At 40.3% G+C, this 18,398-nt stretch overlaps 2 protein-coding genes across 2 annotated transcripts in view; one reads left to right on the forward strand and one right to left on the reverse strand.

Moving 5' to 3' along the window:
• Nucleotides 1-1,886, reverse strand: part of tacr1a (tachykinin receptor 1a) — a 15,746-nt gene extending 13,860 nt beyond the window's left edge. Inside the window, exon 1 of the mRNA XM_030791435.1 lies at nt 1,454-1,886. Within this exon, the coding sequence (XP_030647295.1) occupies nt 1,454-1,860 (407 nt within the window). The 5' untranslated portion in view covers nt 1,861-1,886. The remainder of the gene's footprint in view (nt 1-1,453) is intronic.
• A 5,593-nt stretch (nt 1,887-7,479) lies between these two features.
• On the forward strand, nt 7,480-17,856 carry LOC115827917 (tetraspanin-15). Its single transcript, XM_030791814.1, has 8 exons — nt 7,480-7,566; nt 11,268-11,453; nt 11,764-11,838; nt 12,314-12,409; nt 13,975-14,091; nt 15,479-15,529; nt 16,527-16,643; nt 17,530-17,856. Exons 1-8 carry the CDS (start codon nt 7,480-7,482, stop codon nt 17,854-17,856), a joined length of 1,056 nt encoding a protein of 351 aa, XP_030647674.1.
• The last annotated feature ends 542 nt before the right edge of the window (nt 17,857-18,398 follow it).

Genomic DNA, 18,398 nt, shown 5'->3' on the forward strand with positions numbered 1-18,398 from the left:
AACCTTCACCACGCAATACCTTAAAAGGAGAGCAACACCTGAGTAACATACAAGACTAGTGCTGACTGTTGGTTTAGAAAGAGAATGAGAGGACAAGGAGGCATGGATAGATAGATAGAGAGAGAGAGAGAGAGGGAGGGAGAGAGAGAGAGAGAGAGAAAATGTTGTATCTTCACTAGTGTTTGGTTGTCTCTTGTCTCTGTCTTCCCAGGTTTTCTGTGGAGCTAAAACTTGAATGAAAGAGTTGCATGTATTAATCAGGAACATGTTATTAAATATGAAACAGGAACACGTGTAAGAGTGAATGGAGGCTCACAACAATTATTTTAGAAAACCTTGACCTTAGGTTAAATAAATACAGTTATGACACTCTTTTAACTTCATTATACATTCTGTTTAAGACTGACCGTGGTGATGCAGTGCGAAAAAAGGTGCCTCCATACACAGGGTGCGTAGGAAATGAAGAATAAACCACTGGCGCACACAAAGGCGTTCGCGCGCGCGCGCGCGCGCACACACACTCACGCACACACGCTAGGGTTTTCTCCTCAGCGTGGAACAGAATGCAGCTTCCAAATTAATGAAGCTGTGGTGGCTGCAATGAAAGACGCCCGAGATACAACAGGTCAGTTCAAAGACGTAAAGCGCATTATCTTCATCCAGGGCTTGAGAACATTACGATCACTTATTCCTTCCTCTCTCGCGCTGAAACCGACTCATTCGAAATTTTAATAAACCAAATTGATAAGAGGGACCGGCACGTCTGATACTTAGGAAATTAATTATTCATCACTCATTCGCATGCGTCGAGCTGACAACCAATTAATCACTGTATTGTCAGGTTTGACCTGCGTTTGGAATAACAGAAGCATACTGTACAGCGTGAACATATAGTACATTTAGATGTATTTCATGACATTGAAAAGACGGGGAAGTCATTGACCAATAAAACTACCAATAAATAATGAGCTACGCTCATTTCTTACCAAAGAGAACATAAACCTGTGATGGTGAAAAGGCAATATTATAAATTATAACTGAAAACTGAATTAGCAGTGGTCAGATGGGACTGTAGAGTTGTCCTAGGCATTTCACAGTAGACAGTCGTTTTCATTTTCTGATCGAATATGATGTTTTACTGAGGTGTGCCCTCGGTATCGATAACCGTGACACAAACCGCAGCGCGGTGGAACCTTTGTAGTTGACAGAGCTTGCGTGAAATAGAGGTAGCATCGCAACTGTGGCAAACGGCAACAGTCAGTAAAACTGCAAAAGCAAGGGAGCCAAACTGAATCCCAGCGTGACTTTTTACAAAACTTGTTAATCGTAAGCAAAACAAAATGACACAACGGTACAGAAAACATAGCTTTAATATGGTGCGCGGCGTTAGTGGTTGCCTTAGACACGTTGTAAAGGTAAAAGGTTATATGGCAAGTTATTTTCGAGAACATACCTGTCAAGTGCAATAGCTGTCATTGAATAGATACTGGCAAAGACAGCTGCAATCGGGAAGAAGTTGTGGAAACGGCAATAGACGAGTCCGAAGTACCACTCGTTATGAACGGCGTAGGCGAAGTTTATGACAGTGTTGAATGCCGACATAGATGCTTCAGCAAATGCTAAGTTCACAAGGAAATAATTAGTCACCGTCCTCATTCGTTTGTGCGCCATAATGATCCATATAACAACGACGTTGCCCACGACTGAAACGACGACTATTGAACAATACGCTATCGCCCACAGTACTATTCTCCAAGCTGGTTGCACAAACTGGTTCCAGTAAATCTCAGTGTTGTTCGTTTCAAAGGATTCGTTGGTCCAGTTGCTTGGATAATCGGTTGTAATGAAAAGTGGATCCATTTCCGTTTAAAAAGTCTTTATTTCAGGTATTCCCTATTTCCCCTTTTTGTACAACAGGTAGTAAATTTGTGGTTAATCAACCATACCTGAAGACGTTTTAAGTCACTTAATAAGGGTATAATCTAAAAGAAAACTCTGCACAAAGCATTCTGACTGGACTAGACGTTAACGTTTTCGATGTAAAGCACAGAACTAAAAATATCCTTTCAAAGATAAGCAGTTGTTTCTTCACCTCTCTTCTGAAATGCAGTTTTGGTTTTTTGGATACGACACCCTCTCTCCACACTTGCTTACTGCCAAATGAACGGGTCCGCCAAGCGCACAGCGAGTGCCAACAGAGAAAGCTGCCGTGCGCCCTTACGCACAGATTCGGTTTGAAAAAAAAAAAACCCCGCAGTGTTGCAAAATTTGACAGCATTCATCCAAAAAAAATGATTTCTTTTGGTCTAACTTAGACGTATTGTGTATGGGTTTGCTTTTAACAATTTTTACATGTTCAATGATGAATGAGTAAAAAATTTTAAATGGTATCATTTGAAAAATCATTGACAGTACTGAAGAATAACTATGGCAAGCGTGCTTTACTGACACGCATCAAAATGTCCCCCACTTTTCTTCGCTTTTTTGCACTTACGCCCTCTCTCTCTGTCTCTCTCTCTCTCTCTCTCTCTCTGTCTTTCTCCTTACCTCTCTCTCTCCCTCTCTCTCCCTCTCTCTCTCTCTCTCTCACACACACACACATACACACACACGCCAATCTGAAGTCAACTTGTACATTTTACTTTTCTCATACGTACACTCTCTCTCTCTCTCTCTCTCTCTCTCTCACACACACACACACACACACACATTCACTCTCTTTATGTCTCTCACACCACACAATTACTCTTCTCACATATAACAAATAATTGTTTTCTTAGTTCAATACAAAAGTAACTCAAATGCCTATAGGTGATCTTCAACACTTCAACAGCCACCACACAGTGTTAAAAGCCATTCACTTTCTCCATCTAGTGGCAACATCATGCTAATTATTTTCCCCTCCTTTGCAGTCTGAGTCGTATTCAGTCATTATTATATGTACGTGAGGTGAAGGCCCGCCACCTTTAACGAATCCATAGCGTCGTTCATGTTGGCATCGCTCATTTTTAGCCGGACATTTTACTAATAATTCAAAACACGTGTAAGTGTTTAGGGACGGGAGAAACCCTTCGAAAACACTGTGACGCGCCAGAAAGCCCCTTTGCAAATTAGTAAGAAAATACGCACAGTAATGGTGGATCAAACACTTACGAATCTGTGACATAACGCTTGCGAAAATACATACATTTTTTGCACTTCACGTATTTATTTTTTGAGGAGCTTGCACTGATCATAAGTAAGCAGGGGACAAAAAAGAAAACAGAGAAAGACTGAGTGTAAAGAAGGGTGATCAACGGCAGCTGCAGCAACAGGTGACCGGGGCATTAAAATGCATAACACATATCTGGTTTAAGAGGATTATGTTGTTTGTAAATAAATGAACAGACAAAGCATCAAGGTATTCCATGCATGCTGTTCCTGACTCACCCTATAGGAAACATGGAGGTTTGTGTACAGCTGATGGACATCTGAATAAACAATAAAAAAGCAACAACAAACACAGATAGAAAAGGAGTAAATTCTCTTAATGACTACTCTTGGTGTTCAGATTAAATTCAACCTCTTCCATCTCTGGAGTGAAATACTTTGCAGGATCACTCCTCCAGTGGGTTAGAAAATAACTGCCTGTCTCAAGAGTAATATTTTGTCATTCAGTAGAATGGAGCTCACACAAACTAAGACATTCTCTTTTCAAATGTTATGTCAGACTAAAACAATTAGCCTTGTGTCTAGATAATATTGGCAATATTTGATTTTTGGTTCAGTAATTGCTGATGTTGTCTCCTTTTCTCTTTGTGTTTTCAGACATGAGCAAAAGTGTCTTCAAAGTAACCACGGTGAGCAATATTGTGTTCACTTTTTTTTATATCTCTTTAAAATACGTTTGATTTTCTTTCTGCCGGTGATAACTCAATCCATTTTGATAAAACATTTTTTTTTTGCAAAGCATCTGTTCAGTAATGTCAGAGATACATCATTCTGAGTTAATGAAGATGATTGTAGCTTTTTTTTTGTGGTGACAATTTAATCCTCAGGAAAATCAAGGAGAGACATTTTTTTAATCTAATATCAGATTCATCAGGTATAGAGAATCAGCTATAGAGGTACAGATGGTTTAACTTTTTGAAGATTGTGCATTTCATATTTCCCCAAATCCAAAACTGTGTGAGCTCAATGCTTATGTTATATTCGATAACAATGAATAACAGACATTTAATCACTTATAAGGGTACTATGAGGGAATTAAGCATATCATTTATATCCTTTCTGGGGGTTGAATGGGTCCTTTAGTTAAGCCTCTTTACTAAGGTATTTCACTTTAATCAGAGGTTCTTCTGGAAGCCCTGAGGAGCTTTAAGCAATGATTTGATGGTTAAATGACTTGATTACTATTGTTTTATTACAGCCTCTACATCATACTTCACTTTGCCTACTATTTATCTTTTGTTCTTTTTTTTGTGTCGTGTAAATAAGAACTGGAAGTTGAAGGCAAAAACTTTGGAGACACAATATGGCAATATCTCAGGATCTGCGCTGTCAGAAAAAACATCAGTTTAATGACCTATTCTTTGTTGACTCTCAAGCTATGATGCACCTTCACTGTTTCTTTGACATGCATGCTATAATTCTGTGCAGCCGACGGGTCAGCTGAAATTTTTACCAAACGACTAGCTATCAGCAGCAGAAAAAAAAAAGAAAAAGAAAAGAGAAAAAAAATCAAAAATTTAATCTCACACATAAATTGCCAACCATGCAGGCAGAATACGATCTATCGAGACAGAGAGAAGGGAACTATTATAAGGGAATCTCAAGGACAAAAAATATTTTCAATCCGTTAAAGATAGTTTGACGCTCTCTCCAGTCCAACGCTTCCCAATAAGCCCCTGAAATGCACCACAGGAGGGCATGAATGAGTGACCTCATAAAGAAATAAATAAGTAAGTAAATAAATAAATAGATAAATAAAGTGTCCACACTAGATGTCAGGAAAGGAAATTGAATTTAGAGGAGAACAGGGGAATGGGTGTTTATCTGTTCAGAATTAAAATGGAAAGATACAAAATACACACACACATATATATATCCCATATATATATATCCACACTAACGTTTATTCTCCCAAACACACACACACACACACACACACAAACGCTCAAACGAACACACCCATATAAGCTGTTCCACACAAATTCCCTGCACAATCTATAAAAGTGAAAAGTTTCAAAAGAGTGTGGTAGAATCTAAATGAGACATTTTCACCAGCCAACTGCTGAGCCCAAATCCTGATGTGACAGCTCGCGATTAAAAAATGAGTTCTTTTTAAGAGTTCGGACTTTACTACCAAAACAAACAATTACTCTCCTTCCCATGAATATTAATCTGTAAAACATCATGACCCTATCTATTTTACCATAAGCCTCTCCTGTTTTAATCTGGGCCCTGTTTTTTCTAAGCAGGTTACAAATTCTTCACCAAACAGCTGGACTAATGTTCTGGACAGCTCTCTGCCTTTTCTTCCTGTTGTCGCGTAACTAACAACAGTGTTCAGCTCTGATTTATCAGGTATGTGTCAACATCACCGAATGTGTCTCAAGCATTATTCATCAGTCTGCAGACAGTAAATCCGCTCATAGTGACTGTGTGTGATCTCAAAGCCTCATCCCACTCAGAGACCCGTTTGTGCGTCTCTGCCAAATCTGTCGCAATCTAAAGCTCTCTCTGTATACGAATGCATAATTCATAAGTGGTGTAGTATTGTAGGATGCGCATCGACAGAAAAAAAAAAAAAATCATATTGGGGATTCTGATCACGTCCACGTGTGCTTCGGAGTAGCAGGCAGGAGCTTTTTGCCTTGTGCTGAAAAGCTGGAGGGAGGCGAAGAGGAGGAGGAGGAGGAGGAGGAGGAGGAGGAGGTGGTGGTGTTAGGAGTTGGCAGGAGGGGTAAGAGACTTGTAAGGGAAAAAGAGTTTTGAACAAAATATAATTATAGCCAGAGACCTACCTGAAAGATAATCAATGACTCAGGCAGTAGCTTTTGGCACAGGGGGTGGGAGGAGAGAGATGGAGGGAGAGAGAGAGGGAGGGAGAGAGAGAGAGAGATGAGTGCAGGGAAAAGAAATAAGCACACAAACTGACAAATACATGGAACAGGTACGTTATTTTCGTTTCTTTTTTTTTTTTTTCAGTTCAAATAAATCTGGACTCGTAACAGGTTTTCTTTTTGCATCCGTCAATTATGATTTGATTCTACATCTCTGGACGTGAACATTTTTTTAAATTTGTCGTCTATTAAAGAAAGCCAGGCCAAAGTTTTCTTTTTAATGTCATTTTAGGGCTATGACACCTGTTTTTCCAAGAAATACCTTTACCTTTGAATAAGGAAAACAGAAGAGCTTGAGAATTTAAAGTGACATACTAATGTGAAAACACCCCAGCCAAATACATAGTATATGTGAGGTAACTTTGGTCTCAGCTGTAGTCTAGACGTAATGGGGAATTATTGCTGTGACTAATACAGAGAAAGATGCTGTGAATCTTCAGCTCCATATAACCTGAGCTTAGAAATCACTTAACTGTTTGCCATTGTGTTCATCCATAAGAGATATGGGATCACAAAGACAGTGCCTTAACGTGAATGTGAAAGAAAGAAAGAAAGAAAGAAAGAAAGAAAGAAAGAAAGAAAGAAAGAAAGAATGTCGATATAAATCAAACCGTGGAGGCAAAGAAATAATACAATGAAGTGAATGCAATACTGTTTGCGTAATTTTTGTTATTCCTCACCTAACTCGGGATTACTTCATCTCAGATCACCTCAGCCCTACACAAAAACCCTAATCCTGTTGCAAGTACTGATGCAATAACGTGCAAGAACTGTTCTTAAATATCCACAAATAGCGTCTGCCGTCTGTTGTCGGTAGTGTATAATGCACTGTCTTGCTTGTGACCTATATTCTTGGCAAGCGCACTTGACTGGTGGAGTGGTCGTTCTTTGTTCTTTACGTGCACGTTGAAAAAGTGCTTCACATGCCGTTTTTGTAGTAAATGATTATTTTGAATTACTACACGACAAGACAATTTGCACTCGTCTGTTTATGTGGAGGTGCTTTGTGAGATTCGGAGAAATATCTGTGGACGCGCTTTTGAATCCATGCCCCTTTAATTGGGCAGCCCTGCCCAAAAGCATGGTTAGAGGCACGGAAGTTTGTTTCTGTTTTATAGCTGGCCAAGTTTCATTTTAAGCTGGCAGCTATTGATGACCTGTGTAAAGCAAACGAAGACATTCAACTTGTTTATCGATAATAAGATGCGACTTGGATTGGAAGACTAAATCCTAACCTAACGTACTTGTCTCACAAACCTCGCTAGCTTTCCCATCCAGCTGTGCTGGCTACCTAATTGTGTTGCTAATATGAAAGACAGACTTTGGCAAGCATAATGGCATCGGCTATTTAGAATCTACGGCGCCAAAAAACAACATGGGTAGATACGAAGAATGGAAGAACAAGATCTGGTTTTATTACTTCGTTAAGTTCTCCCTAAATGTTTATTCTATGCTGTTCTCGGTAAGTGTACAGATTTGTCTTAATGTGTGTAAACAAAATTAGCTTGTAGCCGTAAGGTAGCTAGCTAACTCGCTAAGGTAACTAACGTAACATTGAGGTGTTGGTTTTTGTTGACATTAAACTATAAAATTGCCATCTTAGCTATCGAGATCGATTTATGTTATGTCGAAGTGCTCATGCTGTAAATAATACGGGAATACGGACATGCCAGTTTTCACTAAACATGAAATTGATCATACACTGGCCCTAACAACTGAAGCCGGCGATTGTACAGCAGGGCGTATGGCGGCGGTTTTTTAAAGGCACAGGCAACGTTTTTGTATATTTTGTTTGTGTTATGGACTTACAAAGCAAGATGTACTGTTAATACTTAGCATGTTATATGATGAATATTTATCACGCATTTACTTATTTGGAATTTGAACAAGTAATAATTCGTTCAGTTTCGGTGCGTGGGCCCACGCACCGAAACTGAACGAACTGAACGTCATGTCTACCCCTGGAAATATGGTATGTGGTATGCAGTGTGCTACATCCTACCACTGCAAATACACAGGTACCGTAGAACACTGTCGATGTGCATGCGCTGTCAGTAGTTAGTCCCAGTGCAGCACAAGAGGTCATAATTAACGATGATAAGACGTTTTACAAATTATCATCGTAAATTAATGTAAACGACTTCATGTAGGGCGTGATTGTGAATGTATAATGTTAATATGTCAATGTATCATAGTTCTCTAAGAGTACAATACGATAGTATGCCCCATCTCGATAAAGGAATATAGTTTTCAATCTTAATGAGCCATGATAAATTATTTATTGACTGCAGTGCATGCTGTGCTGTGCATTAAGCAGACAGTGAAGCATTAGGTTGGAGCTCAACAGTTTGTTCTTTCATATGAGCTTGACATACAATGCATGTCGTTTTAAAGTGTAATATTTATATATACACAAGGAAAAATAGGACAGCAGCATCAAAAGCCCTTAGTGCTAACATCATTTCATTTTTTTCCCCTGTTGAAAAGTACAAAAGTGTCACACTGCTATTTTTGACACTCAGGTGTTTTCCCTGTCACCATGGAGCTCTGTCTGTCTGTCTGTCTGTCTGTCTTTATTCCTTTCTTTCATTCTTTCATTCTTTCTTTCTCTCACTCTTGTTTGATTTTCTTTCTTGCTTGTGTTCTTTCCTGCTTTCTTTCTGTTTTATTTTCTGTCTCTTTCCTCTCCTCCTCTGTTTTTATGCCTTATGTCATTTTCATATTCTCCTCATCCGTTCTCTCTCCCCACACACACATACTCAGATCTTTGGCCTCCTCCTTCCACTTGTTATTTAGAATCTTGTATTCAGGCTTGCAAGAGTTTCCCTGGCGTAAAGCCAAGATCTGAAAAGGCTTTTAGCGTTAATTAATTCTCTTTTTTAATCCATACTCCATTTTTTTTAATTCTGCTTAATGGGTCTAATTATGGAGGTAGCCATATGCCACCATTGATGTAAGCACACAAACATTTCCCTGGGTCAATGTATGTTAAGTTTTATTAGGCGTGCTTTTGTGCATGTTCGGGAAACTACTTTAATGTCAATATAATAAAAAAAATATGATGGAAATAGGGGCAGATCTTGATATTGATTATGTAGATGTTAGTTTTTGTATGTACTTATCTGCTCATGCTGTAAATTATACGGGAATATGGACATGTCAGTTGTCACTAAATGTGAAATTGATCATAAACTGGCCCTAACAACTGAAAACCGGCGATTGTACAGCAGGACATATGGCGGCTGTTTTTAAAAGGTTTTTGTATATTTTGTTTGTGTTATGGACTTACAAAGCAAAATATACTGTACAAAATGTTATATGATGAATATTTATCATGCAGTTACTTATTTGGAATTTGAGCAAGTAATAATTCGTTCAGTTTCGGTGCGTGGGCCCATGCACCGAAACTGAACGAACTGAATGACATGAACGACATGTCTACCCCTGGAATTATGGTATGTGGTATGCAGTGTGGTACATCCTACCACTGCAAATACACAGCTACCGTAGAACACTGTCGATGTGCATGCACTGTCAGTAGTTAGTCCCAGTGCAACACAAGAGGTCATAATTAACGATGATAAGACGTTTTATAATGTATCATCGTAAATTAATGTAAACGACTTTATGTAGGGCGTGATTGTGAATGTATTATGTTAATATGTCAATGTATCATAGTTCTCTAAAAATACAATACAATAGTATGCCCCATCTCGATAAAGGAATTTACAGTTTTCAATCTTAATGAGCCATGATAAATACGTACGGATGTGTGTGTGTGTGTGTGTGTGTCTATCTATCTATCTATCTATCTATCTATCTATCTATCTATCTATCTATCTATCTATCTATCTATCTATATGTCTGCATCTTACTATAGATGACTCACTCTTGCCTTAATGGCCAAGCAGTGAGTTATGGACGGGAAAATGCATTTTTATTTTTCTTCATTTTTTGCTTGTTTGTTTGTCTTTTTGTTTTCTCTTCTCCTAAAAAAGTGCTTTTGTAAGCCAAAATTCTTTCTTTCTTCTATTTTCTCTTTCTTTTAAGTCGATTCTGCTAATTTTGTTTTAGACCTAGATGGAAAGTACCCTTCGTGTTGCCCAAAGTTCAGTCAAAAACTTCATCTGAACTCAATATTAACCAGGTGACCGTTGTAAAAAAAAATAAATAAATAAGGGGGGTTGGGGAGGGGTGTCGGTTCACCGCTTTAACAGATAATGTTGCACCCGAATGCTCGGCTCACTAAAAATTAGCGTGTTGTGGTTTTATGAAGGCTTGAATTGACTCAAACTAGAAATACAGCCACACAGTTCAGACAGTTTCAGACTGATAACAAAGGCAGTAAAATGAAGGAGAGAACTGTGATATCACAGAATGTCCCGTGTCGATGGAATCAGCACCTAGCGTAGTCTTTACCTCATTTGGGATCTCAGTCCGTCCTCCTCTTCAGTCATTGTGCTCCTAAGAGAGAGGTGTAGAATATACTAGAAACAAGGATAGGAATTTATGTACAGTTAGTGATATAAGAGAGTAAAACTGAAAGATAGCAAACTTGATTAGCGATAGCCAGTCAACTCCTATTAACCAATCAGGAAAGCCATATGCCACAGTTGAGACCTTGGTGGGATAGCTTGATAGTTTGATTACAACTGACATCAGCGTTATTTGAAAATTTGATTTGGGAAACAAACGATGATATTCTACTCTTATAAGAATAGATTCATTCTGTCAATGGACCGTAACATTGAATTAAACGTTATGGTTTCATTTACTTTGATATATGGTCAGTGCAATTCTGGCAAAAAGGTGCATTCATTTTATGTCATATTAGCATGTGTACTGATGCAAACAGTGCTGTTACACTCATGGTTATCATAGTTCTTTCTTTCTTTCTTTCTTTCTTTCTTTCTTTCTTTCTTTCTGTCTCTCACCCCTCTCTTCTTTCTTTGTTGTTTTCCTCTTTATTTTTCCTCTTTCTCTCTCTGTCACATACACACCAACTCTCTCTCTTTCAACTCCCTTCCTGGGGACCAGAATCTCTTTCTGGGGATGATATTGGTTTTGTGGTCGATAATGGAAAATTTCAGGATGCTCTGCTCTTTGAGTCCTTTACTTTTTCTTTTTCATTGACCTCTCTGTTGCTCCCTCTTTTTTCTCCAGCTCCTGGGTCTGTTCGTACTGTGCGTGGGCATCTATGCTGAGGTGGAGAGGCAGAAGAACAGGACTCTGGAGGGGGTCTTTCTGGCACCGGCTGTGGTCCTCATTCTCCTGGGGCTGGTGATGTTCACTGTGTCTGTGGTGGGCATGGTAGGCTCCCTCAGGGATAACAAGACTCTTCTGCACATGGTGAGTGTGTGTGTGTGTGTGTGTGTATGGGGAGGATGGAGGTGTGTGTTATGATAAAGCGCTTCTGTTTGTGCAGACCCTCTGATAAGGACATCAAAGCAGCCTTTTGCACACTCTCCTCTGTGCATGCAGTAGATTCCCTTAAGGACAATAAGACCCCAGTTACACATGGAGTGAGTGTTTGTGCCATGGTTAATTAATCTTTCACTGTTTTTCTCCGGTTTTCTCCCACTTTCCTCTGCTCTCTCTTGCCCTCCCTCTCTCTCTCTCTCTCTCTCTCTCTCTCTCTCTCGCTCTCTCTTTCACGCAGTTTCTGTGTGTTCTCTCAGTTTTATTGGCTCTTCAGGCACTAGGTTTAATCATCGCTCTCATCTTTGAGAAAAAGGTGAGTGTTGTCTCGTGCTCTTTCTCTCTCTCTCTCTCTCTCTTTCTCTCTCTCTCATGCTCTCTCCCTCTCCCCCTCTCTGTCACACACACACAGACGGAGTAATAACCCTTTTATTATCTCTGTGTATACACTCTCTCCCACTTTTCTTTCTTCCTCCCTGTACATGCAGTAATATCCCTTTACACAGTCTTGTACATCCCACCTTCTCTCTCTCTGTCTGTCTCTCTCTCTCTCTCTCTCTCTGTCTCTCATTCTGTCTCTCCCTCTGTCTGTCTCTCTCTCTCTCTCTGTCTCTCTCTCTCTCTGTCTCTCTCTCTCGCTCTCTCTGTCTGCTGAGCTACAACCAACTTTTTGCTGAACATTTTGGCTTTATCTTTCATCATATATTATTTTCAGATTGCATTGCTCTTTGAACTTTTAATCTCTCCAATTTAAATTGCGTTTTCCTTCTCTCTCTCTCTCTCTTTTCCAGACATCTGCATTGTTTCAGCGTAGCATACGGGAAGGAATCAAACATTACTATGATGATCTGGACTTCAAAAATATCTTGGACTTTGTTCAAGAAAAGGTTGGAAGCTTAACATTGTTTAAATGTGTGTGTGTGTGTGTGTGTGTGAGTGGATGTAAGAGATGAGATAGTCAATAACAATATAGATTGTGTTGCAGATGTAGAGTATGCAGTGATTTTTCTCAGAAGTGCAGTTAGACATTTTTCAGTAATAGTATCTCACACACATACACACACAAAGACACACACACAGTATTGAGGATCTCATAAGATGCTGTATATTTAAAATCAATTATCAAGTTTAAACCAAGTGAAAGCAGATGTTAGGGGTATTTTAAAATGCATGGAGTGATCCTAAATAAAAAAATTCTATGCATCTAAATATGACAGTAAAGGCAATAAGAATCAATGATTCCCATCCTGCTGAAAATTCAGTGGTGTTTCAATTTGGCTGCCGTCTCATAACAGTGTGACTGCGTATTGATCGAAGGTTCTGCAGCAGAGTTTACTGTTAGATCTTTAATTGAGTCAGAATCTTTGAAAGAGCCGAGCTCTCTCTCTCTCTCCCTCTCTCTCTCTCTCTCTCTCTCTCTATCTCTCTCTCACTCTCTCTCTCTCTCGCTCTCTCTCTCTCTCTTGCTGTGACTCTCTGCTCCATTATGTTACCATCAGTGTCTATTTCTGCTGAGGGAAATGAGAGAGAGAGATTAAAGTAAAGTCAGCGAACAGGCTTTTTCGGGGCGGGGGGGGGGTGTAAGTCAGTGAAGTGAAACCAGACTCTACAGTAAGGTCCCCAACATCTCAGAACTAAACTTAGAGACTTTTCTGTTTGAACATGAACACAGAATCAGAACAGCATGATTTTCTTTTTTTAAACTCAGATTTCAATTAAGAGAAACACAGCTATATACCTTCCTCAGAAACTAACTGTGAGCATACACTGAAGAACCCTCACAGTTACGCGCACGCACACACACACACACACACACACGCACACGCACACACACGCACGCACGCACGCACACAAAGAAAGACACACATTCCCTCGAGAAAATGGTAGATGGCATCGTGCACAGATGTAGGAGCTGCTACCCCTACCTAAATCAATCTGTTTGCCCTGTGACTAGATATCTCCTGCGTATTATTTTCTTCTTCTCACCAATTTATCATCCAGTTTGCCCGGTATGGCATGTAACAACATCGGTTGTCTACGAAACGTGTAATAGATTAAAAACAGCGTCAACGAATCAACACTCAGTAGGAGGAATCTGTTCACGTGCCGTCATGTTCAAAACAGAGCGTATTCCGCCTCGTAAGGTTAGACGTCACATCCTGCCTTTCTGGGAATGTCACGTCATTTATGAACATGTGAAATTCCCAGAGAGGCACGTGAAACACCAATGGGCTGCAAGAGTGAAAGGAGGACTCCGTCAGCATTGCAGGAAAAGTCAGTCCTTTGCTGCTGGATGAGTCCTTTTCTCAAATAACAGGTATTGTGTTGAGATGCCTTAGAGGACCTCACAGATAATCTTATTTTAAAACACACACTCACTCTCTCTGTCTCTCTCTGTCTGTCTGTCTGTCTGTCTCTCTTTCTTTTTCCGCATGCCTGCTGTTTGTCTCAGTTCTCTTGTTGTGGAGGAGATGAGTATAAGGACTGGGGAGTGAATCAGTACCACCACTGTAATGGTACCGGTCCACTGGCCTGCGGAGTCCCATACACCTGCTGCGTGCGGCACCAGGTGAGTCCTGACTCTTCACATTGTGTGGTTTTAACAGATTGAGAAGGATCTAAACTTACTGGCCCATCTGGACTTCAATTGCATGAAGCTGTGTAGTGCTGATCTGCAGAAATTGTTGGGTTTTTTTTTTCTTTTGAGAGGAAAGATGAGAGGAACTACCTTTTGATGTTTGTTTTTTTTTAGTGAGTAGTCAGTGAGTGCCATGTTTAGCTTGTAGTACAGACTTCATGTACGGAATTCACAGTTGTGGACAAATTACTTACCCTGATGTTTCACAGTGTACTGTTATTATGCTCATTTGACCCTGTGCACTTTGCCCAGTAACACAGCGCCCTCTCTGTGCTCCTGTGGGAACTACAGCTGCTGGCATCGAGAAATGCTAAACTGTAATGTCAGGAGGGCTCATACAGCAGAGAGAGATTGAATTAGTTTCGTTTCCTCTCAAAGGAGCAGACTTTCTTCTCTCCCTCTCTCCCACTCTCTCTCTCTCTCTCTCCCTCGCTCTCTCTCTCTCTTTCTGTCAGGGTTGAGTGGATACTGAACACTCTGCACTCAGACCTAATGGATTTAAACAAAACTAATTGGGCAGTAATGCACTCCTAAAGCCCGTCGCTGTTCGACAACATCTACCGCCCGGTAAAAAACCCTGACAGGCGGATGTGTGTGTGTGTGTAATGTGTGTGTGTTAAAATGGATGGTTCAGTAACTCAAAGACTCCAGTCAAATCCCCTTAACATTACGAGTCATTGCTCAGTTGACGTTCCTCCGTAAAAAGGGACATTGTCATATTGAAGTGGCGATTCATAGTGTGTTGGTGAAGGTTATTGAGTATTCATTTAGGGAAACATTAGGGACCTGCTCAGTCTGTTTGTCTGGGTGATGATTATGTTTGTCATGAAGAAAAAACAGCGCAAGGGCAGTCATTTAGAGATTTGGAGAGCGCTGGAGTTCTCCTCCCAGATTTAATATAGTTCATTTTCCCGCTGATAACATTCACTCTTTGAAAGTGATGAAAGTAAACAATAAAAATGTCTATTGGATTTGTGTGTTTTTGGTTGACGTGGCGCACACACGGTCACAAACTGTTCTTATTATGTGTTAATGAACATAACACATGAGGGTGATTGGTTTTTCTAAAGGTTAAAAGGTGCCACATATTGTTTTGAACTTTTACACAAATTTGTACATCTGAACACAGTGCACACACTCTTCCTCTCTCTGTTTTTTTTTTTATTTCTCTTTCTCTGTCTTTTTCCTTTGCTTTGTCCTTCTGTTCGTCAGTTTGAGTCAGTAGTGCTCTGGTGCGCGTGATTGTTTGTTTAGGTCATTATTGTCACTATTGTCTCTCTCTCCCTCTGTCTGTCTGTCTCTCTCTCTCTCTGTTCAGGTAGGAGAGGTCATCAACACACTCTGTGGCTACAAAACTCTAACTGAACAGGTAAGCAGACCCTCTCTTACTGCTTTTCAAAAAACAAAACACCTTCTTTTTTTTTTCCCTTGTCCAGGCCAGCTGTCCCCTGTCTCCCAAACCCTTTCTCAGAGACCTCCAGATGTTCTCGGACTGAAGTTTTCCTGATTTGTAGAGCCACTCAAATGTCAAAACCTCCGTGAACAGAGTCAAACGGGCTATTTTAGCGAAAACAAACAGCGCACGACACAATGGAAATGAACAGGGCTTCTCGTGGGAGGCGCTTTACGGAAACTCTGTCCTAAACTCTATGGAAATATTGGCTTTCCAACTTGCTGCAGACAAGACCAAAAAAAAAAAAAAAAAAAAAAAAAACCTACCCCAAAGCTATTGTTGTTATTTATCAACCTTTAATCACTAAAATGCCCAAGAGGAAAAGTAGCAACAGCCTTTTTTATTTATCCATGCCTGTTTTTTCTTTCCCCCACCATCCTTTTGTCTCTGGTAATAGGGTTATTTAGAGCAGTTTGTATAATTATGGAACACAAGATTTGTGTCTGAAATAAAGCTGCCCTAAGCGCGCTATACCGCCGCGGTCTTCGGCAATAACACGACCTGTCCGTCATATAGGTTTGCAGAAAACACAACAAATAATGTAATAGCCCTGTTATATTATTCTGCTCTCTCGCACTCACCATTACTGGCCTGTTTTTCTTCCCATTGATAATATGGGACTGCTGACAAGCCATTAAATCACCACCTTTGGTAAATCATTCTCTCTCTCTCTCTCTCTCTCTCTCTCTCTCTCTCTTTCTCTCTCTCCCTCTCTTTCCATCACTGTCTTTTGTCACTGGATTTTGTTCCTTTCGTTTCGACAGCATTTTTAACGGCACAAACAGTCTGTTCAAATGGTTGCCAAAGCAATTAACAAATGGAACAATGTTGAATCACTTTCTGTCTCTCTCTCTCTCTCTCTCTTTCTCTCTCTCTCTCTCTCTCTCTTTCTCTCTCTCCCTTTCCCTCACAGAGGGAAGTTTTAGATGGCGTGATCCACGTGCGTGGTTGTATCCACGCTGTAAACCTGTGGATGGCTGATAATATTGCTGCTACCATTGGGATTTGCTGTGCAGTGGGACTTCCCCAGGTCAGTCAGTCATACTCCCCTCATAAAACACGGAGGCAAGCTAATTATACACACATCTGTCTGGAAATTGGAGTCCTGTCCACTATTGTTAACAGGACAGGTAATCTGCCAGTATTTTCAGGTGTTTGTGGGCGTTTTTCATCTTTGGAAAGGGGAGAGGGTGGGGCTACAGGTCCAAAACTATATTTATGTTTTCTTAAAGTATGTAAGAAAGTCGTTGAAGCGTGATGGCGGAGACGGGGGAGGGGGGGTATATTTTTCCGTCTGTCTAGAATTCTCTCAGTCCCCTGTCACATTTCCATTTTGATTGCCTGCTGTCTCTTCAGTTCGTCTTTCGCTTCATTAAGACGTCCGTCGCCAAGAAATAACCCGGCTGAGCAGGCATGTGTGGGGCACTAATGCACGTGCACCCTCAGAACACTTCTCACTGTGATGCATGTGGTGTAGAGTTAAAGAAAAAGAGAGGTGCCATATGGTGGTACCACTGAAGGAGAGCTGAAGACCATTATTGTAACAACATTGTGCCGCGATACTACTGAATATCGTGAATGTATTACATCTGTCACAAATCCAGAAGAAGAAGTTTCACATTGAATAATATTACCTGAGATTATTTCAATGCTGGACTGGTGTATTTTAAGGAATCAAGACACAACACTGGTTGCTCTCTCTAGCTTTTATTTTGTCTCTACTCTATATAGAGGATGGTAGTGATGCAGAACATGAGTCAGATGATGTCAGATCTGGTAGATGAACATTCCCAGTTCTGAGCATCCCAGTTTGATGATGTTTGATATCCAGCAATGTCATCTCAGTCGAATGATGTCATCCATGTCCAGTACGAGGCTGTCTCATTCTGATGATGTCATATCATCTTCCCCTCCAGTTGTTAGGCATCATCCTGAGCTGCATGTTCTGGAACCTTCTGGTGGAGATGAGCGAGTCCAGCGACATGGTGGACTTTAAGATCCTGAAGAGAGTCGGGTTCGAGTACAGCGATCTGGACCTGACCGGTGCCGGCTGGTGTATGTGTCTGCCCCGAGAAGGTGGATACTTGCGCGTACCTGTCACTGAACCTGACCCCGAACCTCAAGACTTTGAACCCATTAAACTGGAAATGGTCCAATCAGACGAGCTCCCGACCGAAACTCCACCCGAAGCCCTGGAACCGGGAGCTGCAATCGGAATGGATGTAGTGGACAATCGTATTTAGATACAAATATGGGATGATCATTCATTCAGCCTGGTTTCATCAAATTGTTTTTTTTTTTATTTGCTTTTATTTGAAGGGATGAAATGATATCTCCTTTTTCATTTTTTAAATTTAGTTTCATTCATGTTTTTTATTGGAGGAGGTTGTAATATTGCACTAAATACGGTACTCTTTGTTGGTCGAGTTCATTTTAACACCAACAAAAATAAGGGGGAGAGTTTTGTGTTAACTGAACGTCATGGCCTACGGTAAACAAACGTTTATGGTGAAGCACACCGGAGAAGAGGGAGTATAGGTTTGTCATTTTTTTTAATATATTTTAGAGGTTTGAATTGTTATACTGTACAAAATCAGTTAGATTAATGAAATGTCCGTTTTATGAGTGGCAGCTGATGTCATGTGTCTTTTTACCTTATTTTTCTTGGCCACTGAGACAGAAATGAGTGCTAAGAGGAAATGATTTGACACTGTTCATTAGCTCGTGGTATCATTATTTGTAATGACTACCATACGCTTTCTGTATTACTGCTATTCTCTTTGGC

Source organism: Chanos chanos, chromosome 14 (assembly GCF_902362185.1).
Source record: "Chanos chanos chromosome 14, fChaCha1.1, whole genome shotgun sequence".
NCBI classification, from domain to species: domain Eukaryota; kingdom Metazoa; phylum Chordata; class Actinopteri; order Gonorynchiformes; family Chanidae; genus Chanos; species Chanos chanos.